General features: G+C 39.7%; 1 protein-coding gene across 5 annotated transcripts in view; it reads left to right on the plus strand.

Moving 5' to 3' along the window:
- Positions 1-25,637, plus strand: part of CEP112 (centrosomal protein 112) — a 308,615-nt gene that overhangs the window by 40,626 nt on the left and 242,352 nt on the right. For 4 of the 5 annotated variants that reach the window (XR_014175685.1, XM_081956682.1, XM_081956685.1 and 1 more), the window contains 2 exons: positions 20,628-20,714; positions 24,399-24,498. Coding sequence is in view for 4 of the 5 variants with exons in the window: in XM_081956682.1 (XP_081812808.1) it covers positions 20,628-20,714; positions 24,399-24,498 (187 nt within the window). In the remaining variant the exon portion in view is untranslated. The remainder of the gene's footprint in view (positions 1-20,627; positions 20,715-24,398; positions 24,499-25,637) is intronic. The other variant, XM_081956683.1, reaches the window with a different exon arrangement.

A 25,637-nucleotide genomic window follows, 5' to 3' on the forward strand; every position in this document is an offset into this window, starting at 1 on the left:
CAGATGGCCTCCTGGCCTTCTATATGCCTTTCCACCTCTGCCTCTCCTACCCAGAGTTAATCAGAAGTTTCTGGGGGAGAAGTCCGAGGTTGTGTTGATAGCCCCACACTGGCCACGCAAGATTTGGTTCGCCGACCTGCAGACACTTTCGGTGGACAGACCCTGGAGGATCCCTCGGGACAGGATTTCCCTCCGTCAGGGGTCACTGGAACACCCAGACCCTCAGTGGTTCCAGTTGACCGCCTGGGGTTTGAGCGGGGCATCCAAAAGGGGGACAATTTCTTCTCCGAATTTACGAATTTACGACGCCACCTGGAAGGCTTTCTGTTCCTGGTGCTCTGGTAAGACTTTGGGCCTTATCAGGGTCTCAATTCCTCAACTCCTAGAGTTTCTGCAGGAGGGATTAGATAAGGGACTAGCCCCAAATACCATCCGGAGGCAAGTGGCAGCCATATCTTCCATTTTGGCATATGGGGGTTCTCCTTCCCTGGCTCAGCTGCCTATGGTGTGCAGCTTTCTCAAAGGGGCGTCCAACCTCAAGCCTCCTGCATAGGTACCCTTCCTGGGATTTACCCAAAGTACTTGACGCCTTGACTAAGGCTCCCTTTGAACCTCTGAGAGAGGTCTCACTCAGATTTCTAACATTGAAAGTATCATTTCTGGTAGCCATAACTTCTGTGCGTCGGATTTCAGAGTTGCAGGCTCTTTCGTCCAGGAAAGAACTGTACATTTTCCATACAGACCGGGTGGTCTTACGCCTGGACCTCTCCTTTGTCCCCAAGATGTGTTCCTGTTTCCACAGGACTCAGGAGGATGTTCTACCCAACTTCTGTCCCCATCCTGTCCATCCACTGGAACGCAAATGGCACACCTTAGACATAAGGAGGGCTCTCAAAATGTATTTACAACACACAGCTGCAACTCGGAAATCCGACGCTCCCTTTGTGTCCTTTCTGCCCACTTCCCTGGGTAACAAGGTCTCCTCCCCTTGGTTGATGTGTGCCTTCACAGCCCAGGTGGTTAAAGGCCTGCATTTCTTTGGCATACCAGTCTCAGTCTCTTCCAGTGCCAATTAGGATCACTGCGCATTCCACTAGAAGCGCGTCAACATCCGTAGCGTGGGCGGCTCAGGCCTCTTTACAAGAGATCTGTAGGGCTGCCACCTGGGCTACACCTAATGCCTTCATTAGGAACTATAAGATGGATTCATTTGCATCTGCAGAGGCGGCTTCGGTTGCAGGGTGCTGCAGTCGGTGGTTGGGGCTGATGCTTCATTGCCACAGTCTTAGACCCGCCCTGGGACAGTTACTGCTTTGGTACGTCCAGTCTGGATGCTGCCTCCACCACTAGGGAGAAAGGGCGTTGGTACTTACCTGAGACGCCTCTTCTCCTAGGGTGGAGGCAGCATCCAGGCCCTCCCTGACTGGGATTTGTTCCTAGGTCATGCCTTACTTGTTACTGTAGCATGGGAGGAGGAAGGAGTACCAGGCAAGAAGGCTGGTGGGTGAGAACTATGAGCAGGGGAGTGCCATGAGCATGTACTAGGGACCAATGATAAGGGCTGTGTGGGGTGGTGTCACTGCTGAGTGCTGTGGCCCTGATGGCGAAACTATGTCACGTGTGCCACAGGTGACACGTGGAGCCATTTGTCAGGGCATGCAAGGCGTTGCTCTGTCAGCTGGCCAGCGCGACTTCAGCTTTCTTTTGAGGCTGTTTTTCACCCTGTTGTTCGCGAAAAAATAGCCCTACGAGCAAACCGGAAGTTCAGGAACAGACTTCCGATTTGCTCATAGGACCGTTTTTCGCCCTCCAGAGCCTTCAGGAGGCTTCCCTGAAGGCTCCGGAGGGCGAAAAACGGCCCTACGGACAAATCGGAAGTCACTCCAGTTTGCTAGTAGGGCCATTTTTCGCCCTCCAGAGCCTTCAGGGAAGCCTCCTGAAGGCCCCTGAAAACTCTGGAGGTTGAAAATTGGCCCTACGGGGAACCCGGAAGTTCAGCAATGGTGACATCCAGTTTGTCCATAGATCCGGTTTCAGAGCCTTCAGGGAAGCCTCCTGAAGGCTCCGGAGTTCGAAAATCGGCCCTACGTATAAACCGGAAGTCACCATTCCTGAACTTCCGGGTTCCCCATAGGTCCGTTTTTTGTTCTCCGGAGGCTTCAGGGCAGCTTCTGAGGCCTCCGGAGGGCATCCAGGGGGCCTGGGGAGGCTGTTTTCTCCTCCCCAGGCTCCTAGAAAGCCTCTGGAGCCTGGGGAAGGTGAAAAAAACATGGCAAAAGCAGGGGGGGGGGTTGTGTTGCTGATCACGTGCATGTGCGCGTGCTGGGGTGCATGCGCACATAGCATTATGGGTGTGGCATGCCGGCGCACAATCCCCCTGTGCTCCTGCTTTTGGCACGGCAGCCCAAAATGGTTTGCCATCACTGTGCTAGGGCGTACCAGTGAGTGGAGGTGACCATATACGCTGGCTAGTCTGAATTTTTATTTTGTGATGATAGGATGCTTTGGTGGCTGGAAATTTGAGGACTAGTCATAACTTTTCAGTACAGTCAAAATTTTGAACAATTGCTGAGTGAATGGATATAACAGCAGGACTAACAGTATAACACTACTGTAGAGCTTTTCTCCTTTCAGGGAAAATACATATTAGGAAAACCATGAAATCCCTTGGAAGAAAAATGTCCTTTGTGAAGGCAGCAAAAGTGGGACCCTGCTCCAACCCTGTAACTCTGGTTTCTAGTTCTACTGAAGTTTGACTGCTCTGGCTTTCCAGAGTAGCGGGAGATGGGGGGAGGGGGGACGAGCTCAAAAGATGGAATGCAGGAGTTAAAAGATCTTTATTAAGGGCAGTATACTACTTTAGCAAGGAAATTATGCTTGAACTTTGAGTATATGCATGTGCCTCTTGCTTTATTTTCCTTCATTGTGGTGACACAGAGTCTGGGTTCAAACACTGGATGAACTCCAGTATTTGTAAATTATGGTTTTTATCTCTCTGCAATGTGCTTGTGCGGCTTATTTAACAAACCATCGCTTTATATCTGGAATGTGGAATAGAATAAGAAAGAGATAGAATTGGGGATACTAATGAATGTGTAAAATAAAGCCAAAACCACATATCGTTCCGAAATGTGGACCTGCCCAATTCTGATACAGACAGTTCTGTTGCAGCTTTGTGATTTTACAAGAATCTTATTTCTTAATTGAAATGTTCAGCATCAATGTAAGCACTTTTTATAATTATATCATAGGGTGTTAGTACTAGTTGTTTGTGGTAAATGACTACACACCTTTAATTAAAGTACATAGGTATTAGACCTTGATACAGATGAAAGAGCTTGTTTAGCAATTCAGGACAATGTATTTAACCAGGTCAGGATTCAGATAATTGCAAGCAAACGATCAGTCTCTTTCCTTTATTCTGTATCAGGTTTTCTTTTAAGACAATTTTTAGATCTTCTTTATGTTGATGTGGATCTAAGAGTTATGTCTTTAAAAAAACCCTGTCAGTTCCATACATAGTAAAATAGTGTTAAAATAATTATGCACAAGCAGTCTGGCTTTTGCAGATACTCTGATAGTATAAATAATTACAGAACTAGATTGTCAGGCCATAACTGAGTATATTAAGGTTAATTTTTTAAAATATTTTTTTTATTTTTAGACAAACACAAACACACAACACATATAATATAAAAACCTCTTCAATTACACACAGTGTGTCGATTGGTTACAAAGTCTTTCTGTGTCCTTTTCTTAGTCCTCACTTGAATTTTATCATAATTCACATATTGAAAATCAAGATATCTTTGTATACATTGTTATTATGCTTCCTCCTATTGTAAGTCATTCAATCATTTTAGCATTGATAACATTCTCTAATAGTTTCCAATTCCAAGTTTTTTTCCCCATTATTAGTATCATCAATCTAGTATACATGTATACAAATTATTATAATTATTAAACATCCATTAAGCCCAGCTATTATTACATCTTTTCAACATAGGGCATATTAAATTTGAAGTAAATTCAACATTTTATTACATTATCCTGAAATCATCCAATGATATTACATCTTTATAATCTATTCTATATAGAATTGTTTATCTTTTATAAAAAGGCTTTTCAACATCATCTCCATGATCCTCACTTGCAGTTTGTATAAGATTTCATATTATCAATCTAGTATATATAAATGCTTTGTTATCATTATTAATCATTTATTTGACTATAGCTCTTATTACATTGTACATAGCACTCAAAATTTAACTACATTTAACTAAAATTTATTGTGACATTTCATTTAATCATCCTGTATCTTTCCAGAGATAGTGTAGTCCAATATCTCTTGCCATTTGTAAAGTCTGTATTCTAAATGTTTTCTTGATAAATCTTATGTGGACTTCTCTTAAGAACTTGTTGTTCATTGTGTATCTTATAAGAATTCGAAACCCTTTATCTGCTCTTTTTATCAGCTTTACTTTTGTTATCATTAGTGCTTTTGCCGAGATTACTCTCATTATTTCTGCCAAATTTTCTCTCCTTTCTTCATCTATTTTCTGACATCCAAAATGAAGATCCGGTTCATCAATTTCTCCCTTCCGTGTTTCACACTTGTCATTTCCCTCCACTCTCAGTTTGCTGTCAGTGTCAACAATTTTCTTATCATTTTCATATGTCTGTTATTTTTTCAGCTCTGTCCTCAAACTTCATCACTGTCCCCGTACTTTTTGTATTTTGATCTATAATTTCAAGTCTCTTTTAAATTTCTCTGTAATTATTAAAACTTTTTGAATTTCTAAGAAAATTCTTTGCAAAGTTAGTGCCTCTTCTTCTTCACATTGTGCCATTTTCCAGGTTATAAACACTGCCAAAACATCCGAGACTTTTTAGGTCAAACAAATTCAGTGGAGTTTTTCAAATCAAAGTTTTCTCTTTCTGTCAATGGAACACCTGTATCAACAAAATGTTTTCACTGAGCCTTCCAGTAAACCAGTGCTTCTCAATTATTTTCTGTCATGCCCCCCCTAGGAAGAAGAAAACATTTCGCGCCCCCCGCGCGACTGTAAATAGTATCATTTGTCTATAAAATTGTTATAAGTACACCTCTGCATCCTTATTAACGTATAAGAGAATAAAAAAAGAAAGAAATGTGGATCAATTTACAACAAAGAATAGCTTTATTAACTGTAGCAGAAAAGAGAGAGAGAGAGAGAGATTATATCTCTCTGAATAAATATTCAGAAGAATCTATCCACTATAGATGATTGCTCTTTGCAGAATTACTATAGCTTTGTGTCCAAGCGTAGTTAGTTTAGCACTGTTTTGATAAGGCCTAAAAAGTGGAACTTGAATACGCTTAGGATTGTAGATATAAAACAAAGGGAAAAGAATGAACTTTCAGTTTTGTTCAAATAGTTACATATGCTCTGATAGAAAGACATTACCACTTTCAAGGACAAAGTTCTCTGGCTTCCAAACTCCAAAACTCGGCTGCTGAGTCTTCCAGCAGCGGTGGCTCTAGGAGGGTGCTTTATGGTTGTGGGCTGGCTGCTGGAAGACCCCCCGGCTGGAAGACTCTATATCCAAAAGACTCTCTGTCCAGCAGCCAGCCCATAACCATAGAGCGCACTCCTAGAGCAGCCACTGCTGGAAGACTCGGCAGCCGAGTTTTGAAGTTTGGAAGGCGGAGAAGAAGTTATGCTCGTGAGCGTGGTCACCTCATGGCAGCTTCGCTCCTGACAGTCAAACGAGGTCGAACGAGCCCCCCTTTACGGAGCCTCCACTATTTGAGAAGCACTGCAGTAAACAAAGCTTATAGCTTTATCAAATGTTGCCAAGCCTCTAGCCACTAGATGGCAGTGTTACCTCTTTTCCATCTGTTTCTGTCTCTCTGTCCGAGAGAGGAAAAGAAAAAAAAGTGTAAAAATTATGCTGCATCCCAGCCTTACGAGAGAAGAAGCTTTTAATCCACGAATACAAAAAATGAAGAAAGTATAGAGGAAGAAGGAAAAAAAAGAGACCAGTTCAGTTTAAAAGTAAGAGGCATTTGTAAAGAGTCCATCCACAGAAAACAAACAAAGTTAAGGTAGAAAAGATAACACGATTGTCTTAAACCAGAGTTAATTCGCCGCTTGTTTTCTTCTGTCTTCAATTTTATTTTAAATTCCAATTCTTTTGGTTTTTCCCTTCTCTAATAATAAAAAATTTTCTCACCAATTCGACACACTCCTGCACAGCTCCCAACCTTTGGCAGCCATTTTGGCTGCTTCTCTTGTAGCTGGCAAAAAGAGCTTTCTCCTGGATTAATCGGGACTTTGCGATGCCCCTGAGATCAGCAGAACATCAGAGTTCTCTATCACTGTTCCTTCAGAACAGTTTAGATCCAAAAGGACCGTCCAGAAACAGAGATATCAACAGCAATCCTGGAGACCCAAGATTGCATGTCGTGTCGTTGCGACATCAAGCCCCTCCTCCCATTAAGGTTAATTTTCGAGAAGTGGCAATCCTAAAACATCGACATAAAACATCAGTAAAATAACCATCTTTTTTCATAAAAATCATGATTTAAAAAAGCCATGGAATAATCATATACGTGCCAAGTAAGTGTTTTAATGCCTTCCTGAATTCCAGGAGTGAAATTCTTAAGACATCTGCAGGCAGGGTATTCCGAAATACTGAGGCAATCACAGAAGATGTATATCTACAGTTGTCACAGTTTTTGTGTAGTGGTCTTATATAGGCTGTCTTTCAAAGAATGCAACAATGAAAATCCTATAGAACAAGACAGTCTGTAATATAACCCAGTGTCATATTGTACATATAGGGCCGTGATGTCGAACCTATGGCACGTGTGCCAGACGTGGCACGCAGAGCCCTCTCTGTGGCCAAGCGCACCATTGCCAGTTGCTCTTCTGGTTTCCAGTACACGCATATGCGCCGGAGTCTCGGAAATCCAAAGACCAGCTGGCCAGCGTGGGTTTCTGGCGCCCTGGTGTACGTACACGCGCACATGCACGCATTCCAGTTTGGTGCCGAAAAGGTTCGCCATCACTGTTATAGGGCCTTATAGGTGGTGACCAGCTCTTCATCTAGAAGCCTATTGGCAACTAGTGGTGCAATTATAAAATAAGGTTTTATTCTGGAATGGTGACTTCTATACCAGTACGCAGGCTGCTGTGTTCTATACCCACAGCATACTGATGATACTAAATTCCAAACTGGCAGATGATGTCACTTTCATGTAGAAAATGAAAAGGAGGTGGGAGAGAGAGTATAGAACTGTACAGCATTCCACCCAGAAATGTATCATTGACTTTAGATTAAATGAACATCTATTGGCAAAACTCAGGTTTCCATTTTGCGTTTTCATATTTTTTAGAACATTTTTGAGTTTTTGCATTTTTGAGAACCTGCATTACATTTTATCTCCTCAAAATGTACATTGTTAAAATGTACTGTTGCCTTTTTGGAAGAATATCTAAGCAAGCAGGAGGCTATCTCTAGAATAATGAGGGAGCAGGTGTAGGGAACTTGTTTTCTCTATTTATATGCATGAAAGCCTATATAAATACATATGTTTTCTCCTTCACAATACATTTTATGTCATCTCTAAAGGGCAGGGACACATCTATTAACCTTTCTAAAACACATTGGGATTTTTGCTTTAATAAAGAGAAAAAGCTGCTTTTTGTAATGCTGATTGACAAGCTACGTATCTTATATAGAGCATAGAAATGTGACTTAGAAATGCATGTATTTATATCCTTATGTAACATAGAATTGACAAGATCAACATCTTAGCATCAGTTACTTCGAGAAAGTGTTACTGTTTGTAAAAAAAAAATTTCTCCATGATTCTAAACTGTTAGACTTTTGACTTCTGCAAGATGTTCTTGAGAATATTTTGTTACCATGTTTCCCCGAAAATACGACGTGTCCTGAAACTAAAGCCTTGCCACATTTTTCGCATGGGCAAAAATATAAGCCCACCCCTGAAAATAAGCCCCCTGGACAACCCCCCCTCCGCTCACTGACCTAGCGGTATCCCAAAGGCACCAAGCCAGGGGGGGAAGGCGCTCACGTTGCTTGGTGCCTTTGGGATACCGCTAAGTTGGGGAGTGGTGTTCTGCCTGGCCAGAGGGGGGAGTTGCCGGGCGGCTGTTCCCTCGCGGGCGGGCTCCCGAAGAGTCTAGCACAGCCTCAGGGGCGAAGCAGCCATGAGGTGACCACTCTCACGAGCAGCCTCCCGGCAAACCCCCTCTCCAGCCGGGCAGAGCCGGGCAGAGCGCCATTCACTGACCTAGGAGGTATCCCTAAGGCACCAAGCCATGTGGCGTTCTGTCCGCCTCCCCAGCTCCCACGGCTTGGCACATTAGGGATACCCCCTAGGTCACTGCATGGAGCTCTGGCTGGCTGGAGAGGGGGTTTGCGAGAGCGCCTGTTTTGCCCCCAGCAAGCCTCACCATGCCCTGACCCAGCTCTCGCAGGGCGCCACCGCCACTGCTGCGCTCCAAGCATAAATTCTTCTCTCGCTTCCAAACTCCAAAACTCAGCTGCCGAGTCTTCCAGCAGTGGCTGCTCCAGAAGTGTGCGCTATGGTTGTGGACTGGCTGCTGGAAGACTCAGCAGCCGAGTTTTGGAATTTGGAAGCCGGAGAAGAAGTTATGCTCGGAGCACGGCGGCGGCGGCGCACCCTGGCTCTGCAGGGAGAGTTGGGCCAGGGCATGGTGAGGTTGGGAGGCATGCTTGCTGGGAGCGGAACAGGCGCTCGCGCAACCCCCTTCAGCCGGGCAGAGCTCCATGCACTGACCTAGGGGGTATCCCAAATGTGGCAAGCCGCGGGAGCTGGGGAGTGGGCAGAGCACCACGTGCCTTGGCTGTGTTCGGCTCTTCGGGAGCCCACTTGCAAGGGAGCAGCTGCCTGGCAACCCCAAAACAATAAGCCTTCCCCCTATAATAAGCCCAATGCCATATTTCGTGGGGCAAAAAAAAAAAGACCCTGTCTTATTTTAGGGAAAACATGGTATTTTTTAGTTATATACTAACTAGTCATGTAGAATATGTCCTAAATAAATTAAATTAATTGACATTTATTTTTTGTTCTTTATTTTTTAAAATGTTCAGATACATAAGCTAAATTAATATGATTTGTTATCATACTTTCTTCCATTGAAAGTGTGATATGTGGTTGTTTTTATTTTGTAACAAAATTCATGTAACTGAAATAGCATTAATAAATGTAACTTAATACTTGGTAGCATTATAGATTTAGTGCTCATTTTCACATTCTCCTTGCTCCAGCCCTTTGCTCACCCATTTATTTATGAATTAAATTTATATTCTGCTCATCTCAAAGCAACGTTTAAAGTAATGTTTAAAGTTTTACAAATAATATTTTGTTTGTTTGTTTGATTGATTTCTATATCCTTAATTATTTATTCAAACCTGCGTACTCATAGCAAAGGTCCCCTCTCACAGCAAATCTGTTTTGCTGTGAGCTAAAATAGAATCAAGATGATCCAGCAAGAAAGTGGTATTTTCCATGAAACCAAAGAAACTCCCAGTCAAACATTCTATGTTTGTTCTGGTCCATAATAAAGATTTAATTGGAAACATTCTATGCTGTATAGAAGAGAAATGTTCAGTATGCCAGGAAATTGCAGGACCATTGCAGGACCAACATGTTCAAATATGGGACTTTGTGTTCCTTTGCGATTTCTCCTTTGGCTAGATATAGAAACCTTTTCTAGACATCAACTTTTCTCTTTTTTATATTCAAAGAAATATTGACTTGTAAAATATTTTGCACTAATTTTCATCAATAATTTCTGCTCATGTTCCTACCTCCTTTGTTCTCTGTTAAGTACCCAGGCCAAGCAGTTGCTGCTTTTGAGAGAGCTCGGATCAGGAAAGCAAATTCTTTCTACGTCACTTTCTTCTCTCCCCCCATTGAGCATTTTCTGTGCTCCTTTCTGTGCACTGTATATTACTTTACTTCCATGGTTACTGGGGAGCATTAACACTGCCTTTGATAGCAGCAGTGGCAGCCATACCATATTTTTCGGAGTATAAGACACACCTTTTTCCCTCAAAAAAGAGGCTGAAAATCTGGGTGCATCTTATACACTGAATACAGCATTTTTTGCCTCTAAAACCCCTCCCCTTCACCAAAATGGCTGTGCATAGCCTTTAGGAGCCTTGGAGAGTGCTCCTGGTGGCTGGGGAGGGCAGAAATGAGTGAAAAGGGCCGTTTTTTGCTCAATTTTGCCCCCCTCCCCAGGCCCCAGGAACACTCTATAAACTTCCTAAAGGCTATGCATGCCCTTTTTTTGACAACAAACGGGGCTGTTTTTGCGAAAAATTGGCTGTTTTTTTCTTGTTTTGGGGGCCTTCCCCAGGAGCACTCTACAAGCTTCCTAAAGGCTATTCGTGCCCTTTTTTTGGACAAAAAATGGGCAGTTTTTGGGAGGTTTGCAGAGTGTAAAACCTTTTTTTAAAAAAATTTGCCTCTTCAAAACCTTGGTGCATCTTATACTCTGGTGCGTCTGAAATTCCGAAAAATACAGTAGTTGCTGCCTTTGTGTGAAGGTAGAAACTGCTACTCTTGTTCCTGACCATTGAGGAAGAGGATGCTATGAGAGACTTTCCTGCTAACTTGAGGACAGGACAGGAAACAAACCTGTGTGTATGTGTGCCTGTATATTATTGAGAACTTAAATATAACAAAGAAATACATATTTTGGTAATGATGTGCTTTGCTCTTTGCCAACCACATGCAGATGCAGAGGAATAGCTTGCAGTAAGTTTTACTTAGTATTACACAAATTCAGGCTGAGGCAAGCACGATATGTGTGCAAATGTATGCACAGTACAAAGAAAGTCCCTGGAGAGCTTGCCTGCAATAGGTTTCTATAGTCAAAATCCAAAGCACCTTGCAGAAGTTACAGTCCAGTTGTCTAAACATAGTTTATGGGTTTTCAGCTGGTCATGGGCCAGAAAAGTGGAATTTGAAGATATTAGAGCATGGGTGCCAAACTCAATCACATCACGGGTCAGATCAAGACGTATCGCGACATTTTCCAGTAGAGTCGAGGGAGGGGTTACATGTGGGTTTTGTCACAGCCTGATTGGTCCATTAGACTGAGGGAAATTCTTTAACCTTCTTCCTTTCCCATTGGCTCCCAGTTTCCTCTCAGTCTTTTGGTCCAAGCATTGCTTTGGCTCTTAGGTAGGAAATAAATTTTACAAGATCTCTTTATATTCTGAGTAATTTGATTAATTGGATATTTTAAAATTCTAAATTGTATTGGCTGCAGCCCAAGAGACAGTCTTTTCTGCCTCTGGCGGTTTGGGAGAGCCCCATGGGGCATTTCCCTCCCTCTCTGCGGGCCAGGAGCCCTGCTCATATTCCTGGGACTGCGGGGGTGACGGGTTTCAAGTGCAGCCCTGGGAGCTAGCCTGGCCGTACTGCAGCCTTTGAGTGAGGCGCCTCTTCCCGGCGTTCACAGCTGAGTAGCTCGAAGATCCGATCGCCGCCCGCCTCTTAAACAACTTGCCGCCGCGCCGTCCCAACTTCAAAGGGGACCGTGGCGCTTAAATAGCGGAGCTCCAGCCAAACCGCAGCCATTTTAAGTCCCCAGGCGTCTGTGGCGAGCAGGGCGAGCGAGGGCGAGCTGCGGCGCTTTAAATTCAGGCCATGGCCGCCTGATACTTTTACAAACAGGAGCGGAGGTCCGGCGGCCATTTTGGGGGTGCCACGTGCTGCAGGCCCAAGCGGCCGCATGGTCGTCTACAGTAGCCTACAGCACCCAAGGACTCTAAAGGCCGGCTGACCACTTCTACAGCGTGGCACTGCTCCCACAGGCCCACCGGTGGAACCTACAGAGGCCTGATACTGAACACGTGAGTGGGGGCGATGGAAGCAAGATCACATCCCCAGGCCCCTGTAGAGGCCTCTATGGAAGTCAGGGGAGAACAGGCCTATAGGCCCAGAACCAGGGCAGCAGCATCAAAGCCCTTGGCATCCCAGCGCCCTTCCAGGGCTACTACAAGGGGCGAATTGAGGAGGCAGATGTATCTCGACATTTTTTGCCTTTGCCGAGACGTGATGGGCGTGGCCTTCATGTGAAATATCCAGCCCACGGGCTGCCAGTTTGACAGTATTGATTACTTAGTTGCTGCTAATGAGGTTAGTGATGGCTGTTAATAGAGTTCTCAATGGTGAACAGGCAAGGAGATGCATTGAGGTTCTGCAACTGCTGTGATCTTAGACTAGCCATAAACTCCAGCTCCTGTTCTGTTTTCCTATTTTGTATGATTGCTGGCCAAGACTTACTCAGATGAAGTCTATCTGCTCCTTGGTGTCAAAATCCTCTGAGTCAGTGGAGGCCACAACAATCATTGCATTTTAGTGAATGAATATAAACAATCCAGCTAACATCTACTATCTGTTCTAGTGACTATAAGTAAAATTTCCTGTATTCTTGACTTCTGCATAAATTGCTGTTTAGGGTTTTTTTCTCCCCGGCCTTGAGTGCCTTGCAGTCTTTCTGAAATGGAAATGCTCCCCAGAGCATCTCCCTATTTAACAGGACATGTTTCTATTGCTAAGGGGAAAAAAGCATCTTCTCTATGGATAAGCTCGAATACTTATACTGAAATAGGACTGCGGGGATGTGTTTACTTCTCAGTGAGATTGTGCTGAAGTAAATAACATACATTTTATCCCAGGATATACAAGCAACTCGATTTTTAAAAAATATTTATGCTTTTAAACCTTTTAAAGGCAAGAATGTATATGTTTGAGAGGGAGAGAGCTAGCACACAGAAATATAAAATTAAATGCATTGGTTTCACTCTTAATACCTTTAATTGTAGGGACAAAGCAGATGTTTGACATCAGTAGGGTTTACATGCTTGGAAGAAACAGTTGCTTCATAGTTCTCTGGAAAGAGCATAAACAGTGAGGAAAACACAGAAGAATGAGTGATGGCAATGATAAAAATATTGCACTTGCAAACATTTTGGTAAAAATAATTTCACATGTTCATTTTACATTCTAATTGGTTTCCCCCCCAAGAATATTTTTGTATGATTCACAATGCTGCTTGTCTAAACAGTTTTAATTATCATTTTTTGAAACAGAACAAAGTAACATAATATTGTTTTGATAATTTGATAATCTTCCCACCTTCTGGGAACTGATTCCCCCAAAGCCCTTTAAGACTTTGGTCTCAGGCCTGGATTAAGGTCTCTATTTGTAGGTCTCTAATCTGGCTAGTTATTGTCATGACTGTTTTAGTCTGAACCGCCTGTACACATTGTTTTATTGTATTTTTTCACTGATTATGTTGTTTTTATATTTGTAAACTGCCCAGAGGATAAGGGAGTAGGTGACTGTAACAAATTTAAATAAATGAATACATTTTATTTTAAGAAATTCTAGTAGCTACCGTATTTTTTGGAGTATAAGACGCACCAAGGTTTTGAAGAGGCAAATTTTTTAAAAAGTAGGTAGATAGATAGAGGGATAGAGAGGGAGAGGAAGAAAGAGAAATACAGTAGGTAGGTAGGTAGAGAGAGTAGGTAGGTAAGTAGGTAGGTAGGTAGAGAGAGGAAAAAAATAGAAAGAGAGAGAAATACAGTAGATAGGGAGAGAGAGAGGGTAGGTAGGTAGGTAGGTAGGTAGAGGGATAGAGAGAGAAAGAGAAATACAGTAGGTAGGTAGGGAGGGAGAGTGTGTAGGTAGGGAGGTAGATAGAGGGATAGAGAGAGAGAGAAATACAGTAGGTAGGTATGGAGAAAGAGTGTGTGTGTAGGTAGGTAGGTAGGTAGGTAGGTAGATAGGTAGGTAGAAGGATAGAGAGAGAGAGAGAGAGAAATACAGTAGGTAGGTAGGGAGATGATTCCAGGTGCATTTATCCATGTCTTGGAGAAGGAAATAGCTGACAAACCTTAAGACTTTGTTTCTGCTGGCACAGCACTTGATCAATTTAATTTTCATCAGTTAAAGAGTTTTCTAAAAGGAAAAAAAGTTTTTGCACTCTGCAAACCTCCGAAAAATGGCCCGTTTTTCATGAAAATGGGCTCTTGTTTTCAAATAAAAGGCATGAATAGCCTTGGGGGGGGGGCTTGCAGAGTGCTCCTGGGGGAGGTGGGGGGCCAAAAACGAGCAAAAAATGGTCCGTTTTTCACAAAAACTGACACGTTTTTTTGTCAAAAACATTGCATGTATACCCTTATGGAGGCTTATAGAGTGCTGCTGGGGGCTGGGGGGGGGGGACAAAATGGCCCATTTTTTGCTTATTTCTGTCTTCCCTAGCCCTTATGAGCTCTCTGAAAGCCTTCATAAGGCTATGCACGGCCATTTTGGTGAAGGGGGCGGGACTTCGGGAGGCAAAAATTGCTGTATTCGATGTATAAGACGCACCCAGATTTTCAGCCTCTTTTTTGAGGTAAAAAGGTACGTCTTATACTCTGAAAAAATGGTCAATATAATTAAATATAAACTTTAATCATATTAATTTAATCATACCTTTAATTTAAAAAGTGATTGAAATTTTTAAGTATAATGAATTATGCTAAAGTTATGCAACTTTGGTATTAACCGGTTCAAAATCATATACTCATATATGCAATCAGGCTAAAACTACAAAATTCTAAAGGTGATTCTAGTTCTTTCAGGCGATACTTTGATCTTAAGTTTCCGTCCTTTTCCCCACCGCCTGCTCCTTCTCAGATCATACTTTAACCCTCCATATCTGTTGCTCTGAAAATATATTATAAATATTAACTATTTTATGCTAAGGTTTCATATAGCGTATAACCATTAAAACAGTGATTAGGATTACTGCATTTCACAGTAAGAGTAATCGCTTGGCTGTAATCATACTTTAAGAGTTATATTCTCTGCCTAGTTTACTCATTACTTGAGTATTAAAATTGGCCTGTGTGACAAATCCTTGGATTTTAAGCTCGTCTTCGTCCCTGCTCTGCATATAGGATTTTGCTGCTTGTATGGTTTCAGTCAAACTTGGTAGAGTCTCCAGAGATATACGTTTTAATTCTGCTTTTATAACATTTTTACTGCTGATACTTCATTCCGTGGCTGAATCCACATTAGATATAGTAGAGTTTTGCCATAATTAAAATGTTGTTTCATTATGTGAGAAATTACTCTGTTAGGCTAACAGATATAAAAAATATTGTGTAAACAATTTAAGAAAAAAAAGGTTCAATAATATTTCTTTTCTTGAATGTAAGAAAAAAAATAAAGATATTAGCAAAATAAAAGGAGTAGTACTGGGTCTTTAATTATAAAAACAAAATAAGGTCTTTGTTGAGATATTTAAGTATTTAGCTTCCACATGAGGTGCTTTGGCCAGTTAGATGCACAGTGATGCAATTGCCAGCCAGAAGTTGGTTCTGGCTGATAAAAAACTATTCCAGAAGAAGGAAAAATTGGGGGAATGGTCCATTTGTGCCCCGAAAGAACTGCTCCTTACAAAAAAAAAAAAATACAGTAGTTTACTTTTCTTGAAGTTGATGGTAGTCAAGTATCTTAGGAATCAAGTATTTATTCTAAACCGTTGTGTAGCCTTTTAATGGATATTTGACTTTTAAAAGCCTCACCTTCTTAATAAGTTCATGATTTGTTTTACAACCTAAGAGACAAATTCTGAACATCAATGACATTTAAAGCAGTGCCCCCAACCTTTTAGGTACCAGGGACCGGTTCTGTGGAGAGAGGTTTTTCCATGGACTGGAGGGAGCATGGTTTTGTATGCTGCCCTACGTAGGGCTTTGCTTATTTGTGCGGCCCAGTTTCTGGAATGCCATGGACAGCTACTGGTCTATGGACCGCGGGTTTAAAGAATCTAGATGAGTGTCTTCTTTTTGAAATTAAGAAGAGAAAAATCCCTATGTTAAAGGAATATAATTTAAAGGCAAAATTGTGATATTAGAAAGCTTCAAATGGAAAAGGAGGACAGTGATTTTTTAAAAAAATGTTTTTTTTTCTTTGATGGAAGTATCTTTGAAAATTTAAATAGACTAACAGACCAGACCTCTGTGGGAAGGTGACTGTTTATATAAAAGGACAGTAATAATTGGTGGATTTTAGAAAACAAGAAGATAAGAGTAATATGAGCTAGACTGTTTGACTGACTACAGAAAGCTAATTGGGAGTATAGTGAAAAGAAAAGCAGAATAAAAAAAGAATCCTAACTTTTTTCTCACCATAGTAACTGACATACTTTCACTTTCCTGCCATGGCAACCACAAGAAAAGCTGCCAAACTGGGAGAAGGACACACAGGTTCACTAGAACAACTTACTGATAAGGCTATTGTATCAGGTTTATTGAAGAAACTATTTGAAGAATTTGGTAAAAAGATGTCTGCAACATTTAAAAAGTAAATGGATTTGTAGCGCTGAAAAAAGATCTGAAAGAAGTTAAGAAGATTGAATCTGAGGACAACTGGCTGCAGATTTGAAACAAGTTACTGACGAAGTTTTGGAAACTAAGACAGAAGTTATAAATAGAGATATAGAGAAGGATTTGGACAATCTGGCATTACTGGAATTTAGAGAAAAATAATTTTGTTTAAGAATTAGAGAAATTCCAGAAGGACATGGAGAAGACATTAGAGAAAATGGCCTGGATCTCTGGATTGGGAGGAAGACAATATTGATAGAGATTGATTAGGTTAAATGTTCAGTACACATTTTGCAACATTTTTTAAAAAATGCTCCAAAGATGGCCCTGTACACTTTGTCAGGAAGAAAACAAGGGATCCACAGCTGCATTTTAATACTAGGATGAATATTGATAATACAAATGTAGGTTTACCTTTTCTGACAAATAGAAGAAAATTTCATTTAGGTGGTATAAGCTGCAACAGGTGATTTTTACTTTCAAACAATAGAAATTTGGGTTGAACTCTATGCAAAAAGCAAGAGATTTTTTTCAAAGATATTAAAGAAGAATTGGATGAGACACAAAGAGAAGTGACAATGACAGATGAGACTAAACAAATGCCACAACAGATGCAAGACATTGAAGAAGATGCCATATTAGGCATCATAACTATTCACTTTTCTAAAATCTTGGATTAATTATGGATTAGAAATGCTTAACATAAAGTACAAGTAGAACAAATGCCTCTCAAAAAAGAAAAAAAATCACTATTTGCAAAAGATAAAAGAAGATGTGTGGGGAAAGAGAAGCGGTTGGTATATAAGTTGTGAAAAGAAAAAGATAAGAAAGTGATATTAGTTATAAGAAGGGGATACTGTCATAACAAATAATATGAATATGTGAAGTGTTTATTTTATATACATTTCTTCAGAAAGAGTGGACAATATTTTTATAAGCAGAATTTACCGAGGATTGAAGACAAGTTTTGAATGGACTGATAATAATAAGGGAGCTATGTGAAGCTATTCAAAAGATTAAAACGGGAAAGGTACTTGATCCAAATTAATATTTTGCCAAGAATGATGTTTTTGTTTTGGGCAATGCCTGTTTTCACAACAGATATATTATTTAACAATGGCAAAAATATATATCTAAATGTATATTTCAAGGGAAAAAACCAAGAGATACTATAAAGTGTTGCAAAACCCAAAGGAAAGAGGAGGATTGGGTTTACTGGATTTAAAATTGTATTTGCTTGTTGTTTGGTCTGTATGAAAAAATTAATGTTGCTAAGAAATAAGAGAATTTTACATTTGGAAAGTAAGGTTTGTGTGGCGTCTATATTTATGGTATGTTAAACATAAAGTTGATGTGGACTCTAAAAAATATTAGATGTGCCATATTGAGAATATGGAATAGATATCAGCCCAGGTTTTGCCTGAAAACACCTTTATGGATCTCAGCTGAAAAAGCTCATTATAGAAGAGAAAGGACACATAAAGATGCACTGGGATTTATTGGAAATTTAAAATTAGTTCAAGAGAATAATTAATAGTAAAAGAATATTGTTATCAATGCTTCTCTAATTTACAGTTATATGCAGTGGTGGGATTCAAATAATTTAACAACCGGTTCTCTGCCCTAATGATTTCTTCCAACAACCAGTTCATCAAACTGCTCAGTAAGTTAACAACCGGTTCTTCTGAATTGGTGCGAACTGGCTGAATCCCACCACTGGTTATATGAAAGAATTAAAGTGAATAAAAATACTTATGTTATGGAGGAAAGGAAGTAATAATCTGAAATACTATTGTGAACAGATACTGAATGTATAATTGCTAAAATATACTAAGAATTTTGATTATTGTAAATAAATCAATGAGAAAATATGTGATTAAAAGAGTTGAAATTTTTATTGTCTTATGATCCCAAAGAGGATTTTTATAAAATGATGTATCTTCGCTACATGATACCACCTAAATATCTAGAATGTATAAGGGCACTTCAAATGTATGTTGGAAATGTGAACATGAAGAGATAGTTTATCATGCTCTGTATGTATATAAAAAAGCTAAAAAATTTAGATCCAATAGAGGTAGTTCTCAACATACGACTGGCTGCTTAATGACTGTTCAAAGTTATAACAGACACCCCACCCCCACCCCCGATCTGGTTTCAAAGTTATGTTCGCTGCACATCCCTGTGGTTATTTGCCCTTACGATTGACCATAGGGATGCTGCAGTGCACCCTGCCACTCTGCCCCCCCCCCCCAGAACCAAGGCCATATGCTTGGTTCCAATCCCCAACTCCCCACCTATCACCAATTGTGCCCCTCTGTCCTTTGATGTCCCTGAACTGCTTGGCTTCATTTTAGAAGTGGGCACCATTTCCCAAGCAGCCACAATGAAATAGGAATCTAATTGCCCTTGCTGGTAGCTTCCCTCCTACTGTTTCCTTCCCGTTGGTGGCTTTCCCTATTGCAGCAACTCGCCCCAGCCTTTGCCATTCCCCCGTTTCCCCCCCCCCCACTGCCAGGATTGGGATACCCCCCTGCCTGCATCACTCATGACTCAGATCCCACCTGTCTGCAGTTGCCAGGGTCTTCACCCCACTGTCCAAGGGGCTACCAGTTCAAAAGAAAGAAATCCACTAGAGTCTACATGGAGGAGAAGAAGGAGAGAAGGAAGACTTCCATTGGAAGCACACATACATACATCTCAAACACTCCTCCTTGCATGTCTGCAGGAAGGTGTGTGAGTGTGTGCTCTTCTCACCCCCCTCCCATTCCTGTCCGTCCAGTGCTTTAAAGTAAGGGAGAAGGGAATTTGGAAGTTCCCTTCCAAAGGGAAGATCCAAACGTCCTGGAGATTCCAAGGATGTGAAGCAGCTACATTCCACCCACCCAACACCTGGGAAGCTCTAGTTAAGTAGCAGTCCCTGCCCTACCCTGCAACAACTAATCTTCACTATTTTCTACCTCCTAGCCTCGTACTTTAGGAAGAGGAAGGAGATGAAAAATGTTAAAGCCAACTGTCAGCTGCAGCATCTGAAAATGCCCCTTTTCCCATTTTCCTGGGCAGGCTGAAAGCACTGGAGCTGGCTTTGTAGAGGAAAAAAAGAAAAGGAGAGCTGCCCTCATTTTTTGAAAGCTCTGCAAAGGGTGTATAGCTTCGTAAGGCTATGCAGAGCAGCCTTAAATTAAAGAAAAGCAAAATTTTAGCATTTTTCTTCTTCTTTGCAAACTCTTCTCAGGATGTAGCTGTTGATTTATAGTGCATTTCTAACTGATGTCTATGGAGATTCGCAGTCCTCCAAGTCTTTGAAGATGTTTTGCTTCTCATCCAGGAAGCTTCTTCAGCTCTGGATGGTGGGGAATAGAAGGATTTCATTCATGGGAGAAATTTTTTCATTCCCTACCATCCAGCCAGAGCTGAAGAAGCTTCTTGGATGAGAAGTAAAATGTCTTCAAAGAAAAACCAGAAAATCCAGTTGCCTCTTGAAAAAGCACCTTTGGGACTTTTCTAAAAGATATAGTTAGTAAAAGAAAAGGAAGATCTTAAAAGAAAATCTGTTCTGGTTCAAAATATTTAGCTCTGATTTTCAGTTGAAAATGAGCCATTCTGATTTGTCTATTATTATTTTGCCTCTTCTTCTTCCTGTATATGTTATTGGAAACAGCTGAGGCAGTATGTCAAGTATTAAAGGACAGAGATGAGAATCCAAACCAAACGGGTAGGTGTATAGGATGAGGCCAATATATTAATATATTGGAATTTAAAATAAAACAGTGAACAGTCAGAAAAGAGGGTATTAATGTTAGTTGGCTAATATCAGCCAAGCAATGTTTAGTTTTGTTGATATGAATTCACAAGGTTTCCATAAATACATTTTAAAAGAAATATTAACCAATTTGTCAAAAAGCATTCTTTCATGACCAAGGAATGACCTTGTAGAGGCTTGACTGAATCAAAACTGTTTCTCTATCCCAAGGAAATTAATTACCTGTAAGATTGGTGACTCTTTAGTTCATCATCAGAGAAAGATCAGCCCATTTGAGTTCTATCCACAGCAGGCTAGATAAATTACCAGCAGGTCTTCGTTATTTTTTATTTTTAGATATAAAGCTTCTTGAAGCTGTTTTGATTTATAAGGAAGGGTTAAGTGTCATCTCTGAAACTGATCAGTATGTGCAACATCCAATTTACAGCTGGAGATGAAATCAAAATTGATGGAAGCTAGACTTCATGAAGAAAAACTTAAATTACAACAGAGGCATGATGCAGATGTTCAAAAGGTACAGTATGTTGATTAAAATGATATGGTGGTTTTTTTGTGTAATACTTGTAACACAAAGAAATATCTAATATAAAATTCCTGGGTAACATCTGAATGTTGGCATTAGTATTCCATTGGTTGCACTTAAACATTTATGGTAGTAGATTGATATAAATTGAAATAATGAATCTTGATGATGTATCAATGAATATAAGGAAAATATCACATCACTTGCCATCATTATTACATTTCCTGTCATTTCAGAACAATTATTTTATGATGGGTACCTAACCTGAGGCATAGAATAACATTTGTCACTGCATCCCTTTTTTGCATCCTGGTATACTATCTATCTAAAAGTGCTGAGATTTGGCAATGCAATTTTATGACATTTTGTACTGAAAAGTTAAAATAGTTTAAAAACAAAGGAGAAAAGAAATCCCCAAACCCTGCAGAGATAGAGGGAGAAAATCTGTCATTCGCTTATCATTCTGTGTTAATGAAATAAACTCTACTTTCATCTACCAAAAAATAAGTCTCCTGACCATCAATAGGTGCTCATCTGTTTTAGGACTGCAAACTGCTTCATTTTGCTAAACCAGTTGATTTATACAGATACATCAAGGATATTTGGATGTAGGACCAGGTTAGGGACAGATCATAATGGAGAAAATCTATCTGTGCTAAGAGTTGACAGTGACTTGTTAGCACATAATCAGCATTTGAGCTTGCTACATTTTTATTTTCACTCTCACATACACTAACCAAAACAAATAGAGTGATCATATATGGATCACATACTATATATGGATCAGAATACACATATAATAATAATAATCCCACTTCAAGGGAGATGGTGCTTCAGAAATGTGAAAAGTAAACTAACAAAGAGTACTCAATTAAAACCCACATATAATAAAATCATAAAGGTCAGGTTCACAATTTACAATTAAAAAATTGAGTCTTGGAGAGTGTTGCATGATACTTTATATCCTGCTTCTGGAAAGCCAGCCATCCTAACTTCTGAGACATGCTGTTCCATAGTCCCAGAGCTGTCACTGAGAAGTCCTACTTCCACATTTTCTCCCCTCTCATATAACTTGGAGGGGAGAATGTGGAATATTGCTTCCTGGGTAGATATACAAGATGAGGAGATCTTCTGCAAACCTCAGCCTTAAAAGGCTTACAGATAATAACCAGCGCATGTACCTGGAAACTCTGGAAGTCAATGCAGTCCTACTGTAGCAGTTCTTAACCACTCTTAAGTAGGTTGTTACATTCTGAATTCACTGCAGTTTCTGAGTGGTCTTCAAACGCAATCCCAAATTGTGCAATAATCTTTGCAATAATCCAATATTGAAGCGATGAGGGCTTGAGTTACATGCTATGGAAGGATTCAGTGATTAATATTGAATGCTGTTGATATGTCCATCAAGAGCTGGCGGGTTCAACTCCCTCCAGGCCCAAGCAAAAGATAATCGGCTAGAGTAACCACTGTCATTTCTGTCCCATGACTGAGTCTGGAAGCTGGCTAATCATTTTATTTCAGGATTATCCAAAGTCATCCATTAAAAAAAAGGAAGACTAAAGAGGCCCTGTGTGGCTGAATGAAATAAATCTACTCAGGGGAGAATGTACCACTGCCTTTTTCAATGCTTCCTCCTTCAAAAATGCTTTAGATTTAGCAAGCACCCCTTCCTTAGCTGCCTGGAAAAGCCAGGAGGGCCATGAATCATATTGTAGGAGCTCTACAGGCTCAAATGAATCTCAAATCATTTCTGTAGAAAATGCCCGTCGGGTATATTCTAAATGGAATCCAATACTGAGCAGATGTAGTTATTTTATTGATGAAAATATTAATGCTTTTGAATGTTCAATATTTCTGCATAAATATAATGTAAAATGTGGTTTGTTTTCTATACAAATCCTAAGATTGAGTAAAGAGAACCCAGTAAAGATTAAACAAAAGTGTCAGTCATTTGTTTATTAAGGAAAATGTTCCTTGTCAGTGGAAATATTTGTTGGTTAACTTCTGCCAGTTTATGATTGAGCTATGAATAAGTATCTTGAGTACATAAAGATGAGTAAAAAATATAGGTATTTGATATGAGAAATAGTATAAAAATGAATTGTATTGATTTTATCTACTATTAGTTCTACCATGTAATCTTATCTGGTAGCCAGACTTTCTATGAAAATAGAAAAACTGAAAAGTATGTTGGAAGACATTCCCAACTCTGCATGTGTTGGTGGGTGGGGGTGGGTGAGTGGAATGTGGATGTGTAATTCTAGTAAAAGAAGATGGGATTATTGGAAATATGTCCTTTAAAAAGTAGGCTTACTGCCTTGAGTGAAATGTAATAAAATATTGAAAGAATAACCAGGGCTCCAATTTTGGGGATTATTCTTCTTCAGCCCGTATTTATGCTACATTTATTATTGTTCTGTTATTTACACGTGATTTCTGGATTTATCAACATTAAGGAAAATGCTGCCTTGCTTTGTTAATTTTATTTATTGTGAGAGGGAATGAGGCAGTTCAGGAAATGTGTGCGAGCCACTGAGGCAAAATGCTTTTTCATTTTTTGAGGGCCATAAAATTGCTTCATAACTATGCAAGGTGTAATGAAAGTTTGCATATAATTTGCATTATTGCGGGTAATGCAAACACTGAATTTTCTTTTAGTTTCATAAAGCATTTGTAAATGACATAGTATACCTAATATTTAGTAAGTAAAGGTGGAAAAGAAAATATTTATTCACGGTGTTGGATTGCATAGAAATATGAGTAGAGGGGGGAAAATGAAGCTGTTACCAGAAAAATATGATATGGAGAATAATCCTTATTTGAATACATAAAAAGCCTGATTATCAAACATATGTAAATAAAATATCATCTTGAGGTTCTAAGAAGAGGGTTTATAATAAAAATACTGCCATTTATTTCCTTTTGAAGTATTATTTTAACTGAAAGTAGAGTTTCTAGATGAAATGTTCTATGGCAGGCCTGCATAACTTGTAGAATGGAAAGGGCCATGTTGATAAATTAAGTAGAATTGTGGGCTAGAAAGGAATTCCTGGCACACCAACTTGCTGTTTGGTGACTAGCAACATGCACTTAGCAATACAGCAGGTGTGTCAATGAAGCTTGGACACACTTGGAAGCATGTCTTTTGTGATAGCAGTGAATCCTTTCTTGTAATGGCAACTGCGTTAGAGGTTATTTATTGAGTTGAGAAAAAACACTGTCAAATCACAAGACTGCATACTGTATAGGTCCAATGGAATTTTAAAGTAAAGATAAAACCTTTTTGTGGGTGCTTGTTTATTTGCAAACTGAACACCAATTCTATAAAGAGAGAATGTCATCTTAAATGTTTCCTTTGCTTTGAGGAAATCTCAAATGATTTAAACAGAACACCTCGAATAATACTCTAACTTGTATTTTAGTGATGGCCTTTAGAATGTGTTAATCTTCAAAATTCTTTATAAGATCGTAAAAAGATACGGATGCCTTGAAGAAAGAAATCTCCCATCAGTTTTCTGTATTAACATTTTCCTTGTTTTTCAGGTGCTCTTTTGCTAGAGATATTGATACCAAGGCTTTAACAATAAATTTCCCAGTTCACTAGGTTTTTAAAAGAGATTATCTCATGGAAAATGGACATTTTTCAATTTTGCTCTGTTTATATTTTTGTTATAGATTTTGGATAGAAAAAACAATGAAATTGAGGTATTGAAGAGCTTGTATAGAACAAAACAGAATGAAGCCGAAGAGACAATTCAGAAGCTTGAAAAAAAAGGTGTTCAATTTTCCAATTTTGTATTGATCTTGAAAACTGCATGATTGATAGTTCCTTCTTGTCTGTTTGTTTATACATCTCCTAATTTTCTCTTAACAAGTAAAGTTCATAGGAAAGACATTCTTGATTAAAAATGGAAAACTTCTGAGGCAAAGTATTGCATGGTTTTGAGGAAATTGGCTTCCCTTTTTTAAAAAAAACTGAAGAATAAGAAAGGACATGTTAGGAAAGAATGCCTTTAAGAATGCCTTATCATCAACCTAAACTTTCTTGAGATATGTAGACTTTGATTCCCTGAATTCTCAGCCAGTATGACTATTTGTGAAAATTCAGAATTTGTATTTGAATACATCCGGTTTGTGGTTGGGAAAAATTGTTTTAGGTTTTACTGGTGCCCTAAATGCTACCTATGGCTTTATTTGACCCTTGCTTTTCTTAACAGGCACCCATGGTATACTAAAATGGCATCTCCTGGGTGTTAATGTATTTTGGTAGAGATCCAATGATGATAGCTAGTTCTCAGAAGGCAGTTTGGGAGAATATATTATTCTCTACCTCTTTTCTAAACAATTGACAGATTGAAAGCAGATAACCAAATTTTGGTAAATACATTCTGCTTAACTAGAATAAAGTTGTTAGTATATCAAGTTAGACACATAATCCCTCATCAGAGATTCAGTAAAATTCTCACACCTGGATATAAATAAACTTTATTTGTTAAAATTGTAATAAATTACATATATTTTAATGCATGTATTTATTGTATGAATTTGATACCACAAGCATAATGGTACCATAATGAAGGTAACTAACCTGAAGTGTTGAGGGATTCATAAGGGGTAAGATTTAATCTCAACTGCTATATGTTACTTTAGAAAAGAAAACATTTTTGGTACAAGTTAATGTGAAGCACAAAAAGGGGCTGATTGGAAACATTTTCACTGTGGGAACAGAATTCTGGACTAAACATGACATTAGTTTTATCCAGTTTGGCTCTTCTTGTATCATCCGAAATTTGAAGTGGCAATTTGAATATTGTGTTTTCTTTCTTGTGCTTTCATCAGGCTGTGTCTGGGTTGAGTTGCATTGACATTCCCAGTTCCCAAAAGATTGTGGTGTCATTTTGCTATTACAGTTCT

The sequence above is a fragment of the Natrix helvetica genome (genome assembly GCF_964273705.1).
Source record: "Natrix helvetica genome assembly, chromosome: 1".
Classification (NCBI taxonomy): domain Eukaryota; kingdom Metazoa; phylum Chordata; class Lepidosauria; order Squamata; family Natricidae; genus Natrix; species Natrix helvetica.